This window comes from Thalassophryne amazonica, chromosome 2 (genome assembly GCF_902500255.1).
Source record: "Thalassophryne amazonica chromosome 2, fThaAma1.1, whole genome shotgun sequence".
NCBI lineage: Eukaryota > Metazoa > Chordata > Actinopteri > Batrachoidiformes > Batrachoididae > Thalassophryne > Thalassophryne amazonica.
Genome location: NC_047104.1, coordinates 119402939 through 119416060, shown reverse-complemented (window position 1 = coordinate 119416060; position 13122 = coordinate 119402939). Strand labels below are relative to the sequence as shown.

At 42.0% G+C, this 13122-nt stretch overlaps 1 protein-coding gene across 1 annotated transcript in view; it reads right to left on the bottom strand.

Annotated features, from left to right (window-relative positions):
- Positions 1-13122, bottom strand: part of gas6 (growth arrest-specific 6) — a 72259-nt gene that overhangs the window by 20489 nt on the left and 38648 nt on the right. The window contains exons 6-9 of the mRNA XM_034192686.1: positions 10962-11081; positions 9812-9934; positions 6936-7057; positions 2651-2769 (exon numbers count right to left, since the gene is read on the bottom strand). Coding sequence (XP_034048577.1) covers positions 2651-2769; positions 6936-7057; positions 9812-9934; positions 10962-11081 — 484 coding nt within the window. The remainder of the gene's footprint in view (positions 1-2650; positions 2770-6935; positions 7058-9811; positions 9935-10961; positions 11082-13122) is intronic.

Here is a 13122-nt window from a genome sequence, read left to right as displayed (position 1 = left end):
ACTTCCTGATTTACTCTCACCACATCATCCAGCCTTTTCTCTCGCTCATTTTCTTTATTCATCAGCTCTTCAAAATATTCCCTCCACCTTCTCAGCACACACTCCTCACTTGTCAGCACATTACTATGTGCATCTTTTACCACCCTAACCTGCTGCACATCCTTTCCAGCTCTGTCCCTTTGTCTGGCCAATCGATACAAGTCCTTTTCTCCTTCCTTACTATTCAACTTCTTGTACAGCTCGCAATATGCCTTTTCCTTTGCTTTTGCCACTTCTCTTTTCGCCTTACGCCGCATCTCCTTGTACTCCTGTCTACTTTCTTCATCTCTCCGACTATCCCAAAACTTTTTCGCCAGCCTCTTTCTCCTTATGCTTTCCTGGACCTCTTCATTCCACCACCAAGTCTCCTTGTCTTCCTTCCACTGTCCAGATGAAACAGGAAAGTGTAAAATACTATAATACAGAAAGTTTTCCTCCATGTTTTATCCCTTAAAGAGCAGATTTATAATTAAATAACTCCATGTTCAGCTCTTCTTCAAATAAGACAATTATTAAAGGGGTTATATTGTTTAAAAAAATGTATTGCAATCCCACTCAAAAATGTTGAATGATAAAAACTGTCAATATGACAGAAAAACTCCACCTGACACAACTATTTGACTCACCGGATTAACTTCTCATACCCTATGCCTGTTTCCAGACTCCTGCTCGAAAACAACATGTCCAAAATAAATTGAGTACATCTCAGAAACTACAAGAATTATTTCTATTATCTTGGTATCATAATGCAGGGGTGGTGGCCAAGTGGTTAATGCACTTGGTTTCAGTGCAGAAGGTTCCGGGTTCAAATCCCATCCCTGCCACATTTGTCCATGTAATGTGGAGTTGCGTCAGTTGCGCAAAACCTGTGCCAATTCAACATGCAGATCGACCTTGGATTTGCTGTGGTGACCCCGAGTGCAAACAAGGGAGCAGCTGAAGGGACTTACTATCTTGGTATCATAATAAAAGTAATACCTGTGAGAGTACTGCAGATGTGTTAGAATAATGTGTTTCTAGGTAAGAGTAAATAAAGTTTGCACACAACAAAAAACTGAAAATTTCTTTTGCGCCTTAAAAAAAAAGGTACACTTTTATGCCGCGTTCACACCGGACGACACGCGCCACCACAAATTCGTGTTTATTTATTAACTACACATTTGTGTAGTTAATAAATAAAATAATCTTCATGGACGATTCGTTTGCGTGCGCACTTGAAAAAAAAAAAAAACTGGCTGCTGCTGAGGTGCTGCTGCTCGTTCTCCCCTCAAACTCTGTCATAATTGTGTTATAAACCAGTCACCATTTGTTTTATTATACATCTGTGTAGTTAATAAGTAAAATAAACTTCACAGACGATTTGTTCGCACGCACACGTGAAAAAAATTTTTTTAAAGAATTTATTTGTAAATTATGGTGGAAAATAAGTATTTGGCCAATAACAAAAGTTCAACTCAATACTTTGTAACATAATCTTTGTTGCCTATGACAAAGGTCAAATGATTCCTGTAAGTCTTCACCAGGTTTGCACACACTGTAGCTGGTATTTTGGCCCATTCCTCCATGCAGATCTCCTCTAGAGCAGTGATGTTTTGGGGCTGTCACTGGCCAACACAGACTTTCAACTCCCTCAACAGATTTTCTATGGGGTTGAGGTCTGGAGACTGACTTGGTCACTCCAGGACGTTGAAATGCTTTTTACAGAGCCACTCCTTCGTTGCTTGAGCGGTGTGTTTTGGATCATTGTCATGCTGGAAGACCCAGCCACATTGCATCTTCAATGCTCTCACTGATGGAAGGAGGTTTTGGCTTAAAATCTCACGATACATGGCCAAGTTCATTCTTCCCTTAACACCTGTCAGTCGTCCTGTCCCCTTTGCAGAAAAACAGCCCCAAAGCATGATGGTTCCACCCCCATGCTTCACAGTAGATATGGTGTTCTTGGAATGCAACTCAGCATTCGTCTTCCTCCAAACATGACGAGTTGAGTTTTTGCCAAAATGTTCTATTTTAGTTTCATCTGACCACATGATAATTCTCCCAATCCTCTTCTGGATCATCCATATGCTCTCTGGCAAACTTCAGACAGGCCTGGATACATACTGGCTTAAGCAGGGGGACATGCCTGGGACTGCAGGATTTGAGTCCCTCTCTGCGTAGTGTGTAGCCTTTGTTACTTTGGTCCCAGCTCTCTGCAGGTCATTCATCAGGTCCCTCTGTGTAGTTCTGGGATTTTTATTCATCGTTCTCATGATCATTTTGACCCCACGGGATAAGATCTTGCGTGGAGCCCCAGATCAAGGGAGATTATCAGTGGACTTGTATGTCTTCCATTTTCTTACAATTGCTCCCACAGTTGATTTATTCAATTCACTCTTCCCAGCCAGGTAAGCGGGCACATTTAGCTTACTATTCAACCGAATTCTCCTTTCATATGATACATAAATTAGATGAACAGCCTTAGCATTAGCATAATTTATCATCAATGTAATATTTAAAAAAAATAAATATATAAAAGCATATACCTTATTTATGTAAAATTCCATAAAATAAATAAAGGACATTTCTACCGGACTTGGTGAATGGTATGCATCATTCTAAGTTTTCTCACCCAGTGTGAATCTTTCTGCGAAAACGCAGCCGTACTACAGGCACCCCGCTGAACATGCGACCCAGGTAAAGAGAACGGGGGTTCCTCCTTAGAGACAGCGACATACAGGGCGTGATAGGCTGGAGGGAAGCACACAAACAACCTGGAGATGACATAACTTCACGACAACCATACAAGCTAGTATGACACAGAATGTCATTGAATTTTGCCATCCAATATGGTGACAAGATGTGCTTCGACTGTGTGTCCATAGTCACCCTTAGTGTTTTTGAGAAATTTCAGTATCACATACTCAGGCTATAGTCTTGTGCACGATTGGGGCATTCTCAGACACAAAATAACACTAAATATTTAAGTGAATAACGATTATCTTTCATGGTGTTGCTAAATATGTAAACTAAGTACAGATAATATTTGAAATTACTGAACAAACTGAATTTGTTTTTATTTGCATGTGGCACCATTGATGTTCCTGGTTTGGCTCAATTCAGACATTGTGTCCATTTTGTTTTTTTTTGTATAAAATATTTTAATAAAACTTAAAGCCATAGAAGAAGTGAAATACACCATCACACAATTTTACTTGGGAGTGCAACTCCATGAAATCTTGTCCTTGGATCCATTCTTTTCTCGGTATATATATATTAAAATACTGCAACACCAAGAGCTGTAAATGGACTGCATTTATATATCGCTTTTCCATCTGCATCAGATGCTCTAAGCGCTTTACAATAATGCCTCACATTCACCCCGATGTGAGGGTGTTGCCATACAAGGTACTCACTACACACCGGGAGCAACTATGACCTTTCCCAAGGGCCCTTAGTGATTTTCTGGTCAGGCTGGGATTTGAACTGAAGATCCTCTGGACTCAAGCCCAACGCTTTAACCACTACCAAAGAGCTGTGAATGTAATTTTTATTTGAACGAACGCACAAGAGCCCTCTGTAGTCTTTCTGTCGCACAATTCTCCTTTACAGGGCGCCATTCTACTACGATGCCCACGATCAAAAAAAAGTGCTAAAAGGATGAAACGGCTTAATCCTGCGTACCTCCTAACAGACTGTTTTATAATGTGCAGACCTGGCAACTGGCTGCCTTATAAAGTTCAGAACTGGCAACCCAGCCGAAAATGAATGGAAGGATCTACGCTCATCGCCAGACATGAATAAAAACACAACAAACACTGCTTCGGCTTCAAATTTTTACCCCGACGGAGAACAATCAATCAAGTTTAAAGTTATAGCCACTACTAACACACTGTTTAAAGAAGTTCAAACATGACTGAACATGACTGACGGAGGTAACTACTATGTATATACAAAGTTTGTTCAAGATTGGCAAAAAATGGATCAAGAAGTTACTGTGATCCTTCAAAATGTGCAATGAAAAAAAGTTTTTCCTCACTGCTATCACCAACATGCTTGCTCATGGGTGAATAAGGTCTAGACCTCACTCAGGATCCCTTCACACATGGCCGATTTGCGCAGAAAGTGCGCATGAAGAAGGAATCGTGTGTAAAACGTGTAATTTCATAGCTGCCTCCAACGCCTCGTACACCTGTTACAACTATTTACACACACCAGCGGCTGAAAGACAGAGTGTGTACTGTGCGAGCCCATCGAATCCTCTTGCGGCAAGTATCGGCCAAATTCCAGCTGACACACATGAACATCTAACCCCACTCACATGGCACTTAGAAAATGTGTGGCCAGTCACACTATCATCACAAAAACAGCCAGCACACTGTCACTGTCGAGGTGGATGTGAGATGTGTCTAAGTGCCCCCACGACTGTGAATGGCCGAGTGCACATGTGGCGTGCCAGAGTGTCGGCTTCCCCACAACACGTGTGCGTGTGTTTCGCGTATCTGTGACCATGGGCCATCTACAGAGGAACAGATGGATCATATTTGTATTGCCCACTTGATAAATGCGGTGTTTTTATATGGTGTTTGGGTTTATTTCATTTTAAATATGTCCATCTCCTTCCTCATATCAGGCAGCTTCCCACAGCTTTCACAGGACAGCGATCGTAGCTCAGTGGAAAAGTTTCTGACTGGCAATCAGAGCTTTTGGAAGGTGCGGGTTCGAGTCCCACAGGTGGCATGTCATTTTCTTTTGTTTGTTTTTCCCAGCAGCTGCTGTGAAAAGCTGCTGTGTTCCCTCGTGCACAAAACTGTCACAACATGTATTTATTTATTTATATATTTTCTTTACAGCAGTGTGTTCCAACGTGCACAAACCGTCGCGCCGGCATTGTGCACGCCTGCCCGTCGGCAGGATGTTTCGTGGTTTGATCATACGAGCTGTTTCAAGAGCTGTCACCCTGGAGTTGTACGTATTCACACTATGTGCGAAGGGGCCCTCATCTATAGCACTTTGAGGTGAGTTGATATGGCGCTGAATTAAATAACTGACTGCTGTTTCACAGCATCCAATTCAATATTAGAAAACAAAAACATAAGAAGGGCAGACAGTGTTTGATACAGTGAGGAAAATAAGTATTTGAACACTCTGCGATTTTGCAAGTTCTCCCACTTAGAAATCATGGAGGGGTCTGAAATTTTCATCTTAGGTGCATGTCCACTGTGACAGACATAATCTAAAAATTAAATAAATAAATAAATAAAAATCCATAAATTACAATGTATGATTTTTTTAATAATTTATTTGTATGTTACTGTTGCAAATAAGCATTTGAACACCTGTGAAAATCAATGTTAATATTTGATACAGTAGCCTATGTTTGCAATTACAGAGGTCAAACATTTCCTGTAGTTTTTCACCAGGTTTGCACACTGCAGCAGCGATTTTGGTCCACTCCTCCATACAGATCTTCTCTAGATCTTTCAGGTTTGGAGTTTCAGCTCCCTCCAAAGATTTTCTATTGAGTTCAGGTCTGGGGACTGGCCAGGCCACTCCAGGACTTTGAAATGCTTCTTACGGAGCCCCTCCTTAGTTGCCCTGGCTGTGTGTTTGGGGTCATTGTCATGCTGGAAGACCCAGCCATGACCCATGTTCAATGCTCTTACTGAGGGAAGGAGGTTGTTTGCCAAAATCTCGCAATACATGACCCCATCCATCCTCCCTTCAATACGGTGCAGTCGTCCTGTCCCCTTTGCAGAAGAGCACCCCCAGAGTATGATGTTTCCACCCCCATGCTTCACGGTTGGGATGGTTTTCTTGGGCTTGTTCTCATCCTCTAAACATGGTAAGTGGAGCTGATTCCAAAAAGCTCTATTCTGGTCTCATCTGACCACATGACCTTCTCCCATGCCTCCTCTGGATCATCCAGATGGTCACTGGTGAACTTCAAATGGTCCTGGACATGTGCTGGCTTGAGCAGGGGGACCTTGCTGCCCTGCAGGATTTTAAACCATGACAGCATCAGGTGTTACTAATGTAATCTTTGTGACTGTGGTCCCAGCTCTCTTCAGGTCATTAAGCAGGTCCTCCTGTGCAGTTCTGAGCTTTCTCAGAATCATCCTTATCCCACAAAGTGAGATCTTGCATGGAATCCCAGACCAAGGGAGATTGACAGTCATCTTGTGTTTCTTCCACTTTCTAATAAATAATCATAACAGTTGTTGTTTTCTACCAAGCTGCTTGCCTGTTGTCCTGTAGTCCATCCCAGCCTTGTGCAGGTCTACAGTTTTGTCCCTGGTGTCCTTAGACAGCTCTTTGGTCTTGGCTATGGTGGACAGGTTGGAGTGTGATTGATTGAGTGTGTGAAAAGGTGTCTCTTATACAGGTAACAAGTTCAAACAGGTGCAATTAATACAGGTAAAGAGTGCAGAATAAGAGGGCTTCTTAAAGAAAAATTAACAGGTCTGTGTGAGCCAGAATTCTTGCTGGTTGGTAGGTGTTCAAATACTTATTTGCAGCACTAACATACAAATAAATTATTTAAAAAAAAAAAATCATACATTGTGATTTCCGGATTTTTTTTTTTTTTAGATTATGTCTCTCACTGTGAACATGCACCTAAGATGAAAATGTCAGACCCCTCCATGGTTTCTAAGTGGGAGAACTTGCAAAATCGCAGAGTGTTCAAATACTTATTTTCCTCACTGCACATTTCCATTGTGAAAATATTGTTAATGTGGCTGCATCAGTGAATGGATTTCCTCCTAATTTGGGTGAATTTTCTCCTGCGTAACAGTATATATGTACATACAATTAGAGTTTATAGTTCATTAGTTTATAGTTACACTTTACAACACAGGAGGAAGGGTAATAGATGACAAAACTGGACAGAATTTACAAGAATTAATGTGTTTCACCTTACAGCTCCTGAGGTCTTGTCCCAGCTTCATGTCACGACGACCATCACAGAAACAACGGAAACTTCCCGGAGTGTTCACGCACTCCTCCGTGCACACATGCGCCTCACACTCATCCACATCTGGTCAGTGAGACAGTCGGTCAAAGAAACAAAAGGAATGAAATGATTAATGTGTTGACAGGAGTATAAAGTTTTACAGAGAAACATAATTAAGATAAAACATGAATTTTCAAAAAAACTAAACAATATCAGGCACATAAGAGTGAATAAAAAAAATCTCATGAAAATTTGGTTAAATTTAGAAATGTTAATAACACTTCAGACTAGTTGGCTTTGACATAACTCAACTCTATCTATCACTAAGCTTAACAAAACAGGGCTCCCCAGCTGGTGGCAAGAAATTTAGACTTTTTTTAAATACCAGTTGGAATGAAATTTAAGACCAACGTCACAATAAGGTAGGTGTACGGCCAAGTGCTGGTTGAAGATCTGCTAGCACTGGTGCCGGTGTTTGAGTCAGACGTGGTAACATAGTGGAGACAAGGGGAGAACAGAGACACACCTGGCATCTGTTGGCACACTGATTTTGCAGTTTTGCGTTTGTCACCTTGCATGTGGGATGATTCCCATGGTGTCGAGTTTGAAGGACTTCCTGCATGAAATGCACCGTGTCTCGAACACATTCCCCGGTACTGGTTTAAGCCACACCACAAAATCTTCCTTGAAAAGTTAATTTTCATTAAATTTACACTTCCCAATAGCCTCACCTTACATCGAGCGAGTTGAAAGTATCAACTGTGATCATCTCGGCAAGAAACAAAAGGTTCCTGTCTTGATTTGCGTAGCGATATGAAAGGCTTTCACTGAATTACACACAAAAAAAAAAATTTTAAATGACTTATCACTTTAAGACTTCTGAATGAATGAATGAATTAATTTACCAATTAAGGCCTTAGTTTTAGATTAATGAAATTAATACCTTTTAAGACTTTTGAATGATCTGCAGTAGAGAAACGTGGATCAATTCTGATGTCATCCAAAACATCATCCACTGGTCCCACATCATTACAATTACCATATTTGCATGCTAGGACACCACCACCACCACCCGCTTTTTTTTTTTTTTTTTTTTAAATAAACATAGCTTCAATGCCCACCTTAAATTAAATTAATTTATGGCATAAACAGTGTGAAAAGTAAAAACTAATAAGTTCTCACAACTTTATTTATCTATTTATTTATTTATTTTTGCCGGTTTTAAAAAGGAATAGTTTGGACCATGTATCATCCTTACTTATCACGTTACGGGGTAACGTATGTCATATGTCATAGAATCCAATAGGCGTAGACCTTGTTTGACCTTTACTTTGGAGACCAAGCATTCAACATTGTCAACACTATTCCATTTATTAATGCTATTAGCTCAACCAATAATGTGCAATACTTTTTACCAAAATTGGAGCAACTTTAACTTTTGACCCCTGTACAAAATGACACTGACCTTTGTCACCATTCTTGCTGTTTTTATCCTGTAACTCCATAGAATTCAGTCACAGATAGTCCAAACTATACCTTTTTGGAATCCTTATGATCAGGCAAATAATGTGGAATATTTTTCAATATGATTGGAGCATCTTTTAATTTTGACCTCTGTGTAATTCTTCAACTGACCCCTACCTGACCACCGATTGAAAAGTCAAGTGGCCAATCGTTTTTTTCAAAAGAGGAGTGTCTAAGGAGTATTTCTGCCGAATTTGATGCTTTTATCACCATTTGCATGATTGTTTCACTTATCTGCTGCAACTACTAGAACAGGACACGTCTGTCTGTGCTTGTATGCGAGGTGTGTGTGTGTCACTGCGGCCCTCTACAGTGCACATACAGCCATTTAAAAAAAAGTTTATCTTACAAATACCTTGAAGCTAAACAATAAAAAGTGACTAGAGACTGATGCATCCTTTCAGAACTGAGAACAAATAAAGCACAGAACCCTGTTTATTTATTTTTGGGTTTTTTTTTGGGGGGGAGGGGGGGGGGTGACAGCCTGTTCACTGAATTGCCACACCAATCTTCCACTGAAATTGAAACTTATCTCAACAGCTCAGCCTGAACCTGGAATGTGAGGTCAGACCAGCAGGGGAGTGGGGAGGGGGAAAGGTCATGTGAACTGTGGACAGTTGGGTATTGCTCCAGTCAGGGACATATGCACCCCACTTAGACAGGCGCCTTGAAATCCAGTTGCCAAACTTTAGAATGGCAGGAGTCTCAGCAGGCATTTTGAACATATCCAGAACACACTCTGTGACTGATTTTAACTCCACACCACACAAACAATCTTCTCGTGACAACCCCGAGGAAAAAGGTAGAATCCAAAAGATATTACTTTGACTGGACGACCAAAATCACCAGTAATTGATCGAAATCACAACTTGCTCTCTCATGCATGTCCATGGCTCATCTAAAGTTTGTTTTTTGTTTTTTTTTTGGGGGGGGGGGGGGGGGGGTGACAACTGAAAGTAGTACTTTAAAGTCCCTTTGAATGGTTTCACCCACCCAAGTACTACATGGCCATATTACTGTGCACAAAAAAAACAAAAAAAAGAAGAGTGCATGCCAATCTTACCACTCTACCTCTCAGACAATTCCTGTTTGGCTGCAGAACAGCAGATGGTGATCTGTTACCTACTTATTGAGTTTCTTTAAATATTTCTGCATTCCATTCCTGACACCCCAAACACAGCTGCAAGTCCTGCTGTGCCAAAAGCTGTTCTGTCACCTGTAATGAAAGTGTGTGTCTATGCATGTGTATGTACACGTGTCCATGCATGTGTATGTACACGTGTCCCCAATCCTACAGTGTGCCTACACACTCACCAACACAACCTTTGCTTTCGTTGTCATAGATGTAGCCGGGATCACACAAGCAAACATAGCTACCATCTGTATTTGTGCAGTGAGCAGTTCCACACACGTCTGGGTCCTCGCACTCATCCACATCTGAAACGCACAAAACAAAGTCAGCCGAGGTCTCAGTCTACCCCTATACAAGACTGTTTGATAAGTAGAGGCGTTTCAACACTTGCCAGCTCCTATGCCAAGGTTTATTTTATTTATGAATTTATTTTGTGGCTTTTTTTTTGTCTCACACTGCAATTATGAGAACGCCTCAAATAAACAAGACAATAATGTATTTACACTGTAAATGAACCAAACCATGGTTTCATCTGATTTGGACTAAGGGCTTCTATTTTTGGTTTGCAGGAAAAAAAGAGAAAAAAGAACATGATCAGCAACATCTTTCACACCTACTGGACCAAACTGTAAAGTTCAGAAGTCTGAACCCAGCAGGGCAGGAGTGTAAACGTCCAGCATCTGAAACACTTCATTCAAGGTTAGTGAGGTGGACCTGTGACCGGAGGTTCCTTGGTTCAAATCCCATCAGACTGAAAAATCAGTAAGATCCCATGTGCACAGTCCTTAATCCTGAAGTTGCAGTTGAGCATCATGTGTGTATGTGTGTGTGTATAAAGTATCTGCATCAGATGGAAAATACAATCCATTTGTCATCATCTTAGCAGTTAATGTACTTGGAGCTGCATTTCTTATGAAAGGTACTTTACAAGTTACTCTATTGTTTTATGCACATTTCTCTCAGAAGCCAAGAAGTAAGGATTAAACAACGAGAAGCCGTGCATTATACAGTTTGAATGCACGACACGGAGTCTAAAACACCATGACGTGAAGCAGAGTGGTGTTACTCTGCGAAGTGCATTCAAACCGTATAATGCACGGCTTCAAGTTGTTTAATCTGCTTATACCACATGGTCCCACACAGTGAGCTGACACACAAATATTTATTTAAGTTAACAGAACTTGATAAAAATGTGTGAGTATTTGGGACTATTTTATACCAGTCTCAAGATATTTTGCCTCCGATGTGCTTACCGAGTCTGCGGGCTCGCGCTGCAGCGGGCCACTCACACCCTTTGTTGATTCCATTTATTTCAACATTTCTGTTACCTACCACGACACATGTGGCGTGCTAGCAGAGCGTAGCCCTGGTGACAGGCACAGCGGTAGCTGCCCATGGTGTTGTTGCACTCATGGTCACACCCTCCATTCCTCTTGCTGCACTCATTGACATCTGCAGACACATACATAAGTCCAGTCCACATCAACACAGGAGACAGGCATCCAGTGTGCAGCATTTGGCTGCTTCAGCTTCAGTTTTTACTTTACAGCAATTAAGAATCAAACCGCAATTTAAGAAAATAAAAGCTGACGTTTTTCTTTAATGAGCAGTTCACAGCACAAACTAACACTTGGATATAGTCTGAAAAGCTCACACGAATAACTTTTTTTTAAAAAGTCTTTGAAATAACCGACTCACTGAGGATAAGTGTTTTGGAGTCTGGTTGTCAAGTGGAAAAGGTTTTGACCAAGTTGAGCTGAATCTGTTTTGGTTTCCTCTCACAATAAGGTGGCAGGATGAGTCAGTGGAAATGGGAAAAGCGGTGGTGATGTTTTCCTCTCTCTCAGTGTGTGTGCTCTGCAGTATGTCTGTTTTATAATGTCAACTTATAAAATTAATATCTGTCACATTTTCCTCTCAGAACTGGAATCACTGATTAGATCAAAGCAATCATTCACTTTTTTCCTGGAAAAATGCAACCTTACTCCTGTACGCCACCTTAAGAGGTGCAGGAATCCCCGCTGTGGACTCTGACCAAAGTATCTGTACTTCACGTTCACTACAAACACCAGCAGCAGGAGCAGAAGTGAGGTGGTTTGTGAGACTGCACCTTTTATCGTATTAATTTATTGCCGGTTCAAGTCCTGAGAAGTTAGCAAGTACACATGTTGACCTAAAATGACAGCGTGTTGACACACTGACTGAAATAGTGAATGGAATTTTTGAGGAGGTAGGAAAAGGTGGCTTACATGAAGGTGTTTTTCAGTGTCACACATCAGCTTGAGACTGCCCATTTGAAGACTTGAAAACAATTCTAGTTTTATTTTTCATACAATATGTGGTACAAACTTCAGGTCCAATTGATATTCCTTTTAATTAGAAAAGCACTTTGGTTTTAAATGTGCTATACAAAATAAAATTTACTTCAGCACACAGTATGAAGTATATAGTCACTAATTCATCTTCACCCACTTATCCGGGATCGGGTCGCAGGGGCAACAGCTCCAGCATGGGACCCCAGACTTCCCTTTCCTGGGCCACACTGACCACCTCTGACTGGGGGATCCCGAGACGTTTCCAGGCCAGTGTAGGGATATAATCTCTCCACCTAGTCCTGGGTCTTCCCCGGGTCGCCTCCCAGATGGACGTGCCTGGAACACCTCCCTAGGGAGGCACCCAGGGGGCATCCTTACTAGATGCCCGAACCACCTCACCTGGATCCTTTCAATGCAAAGGAGCGGCGGCTGTACTCTGAGCTCCCCACGGATGACCGAGCTTCTCACCTTATCTCTAAGGGAGACACCAGCCACCCTCTTGAGGAAGCCCATTTCAGCCGCTTGTACCCGCAATCTAGTTCTTTCGGTCATGACCCAACCCCCATGACCATAGGTGAGAGTAGGAACGAAGACTGACCAGTAGATTGAGAGCTTCACCTTTTGGCTCAGCTCCCTTTTCATCACAACAGTACGGTATAGCGAATGCAACACTGCACCTGCTGCGCTGATTGTCCGGCCAATCTCACGCTCCATTGTCCCCTCACTCGTGAACAAGACCCCAAGGTACTTGAACTCCTTCACTTGGAGCAAGACCTCATTCCCTGCCCGGAATAGGCAATCCATCAGTTTCCTGCTGAGAACCATGGCCTCAGATTTAGAGGTGCTGATCCTCATCCCAACCGCTTCACACTCAGCTGTGAACTGATCCAGTGAGTGTTGGAGGTCACAAGCTGATGAAGCCAACAGGACCACGTCATCTGCAAAAAGCAGTGATGAGGTACCCTGAGCCCACCAAACTGGAAACCCTCCTCCCCATGACTATGCCTCGATATCCTGTCCATGAATATCACAAACAGGATTGGTGACAAGGCGCAGCCCTGGCGGAGGCCAACCTCCACCGGAAACGAGTCCGACTTACTGCTGAGCACCCGAACACAGCTCTCGCTTTGTGAGTACAGAGATTGGATGGCCCTGAGAAGGGACCCCCCTCACTCCAT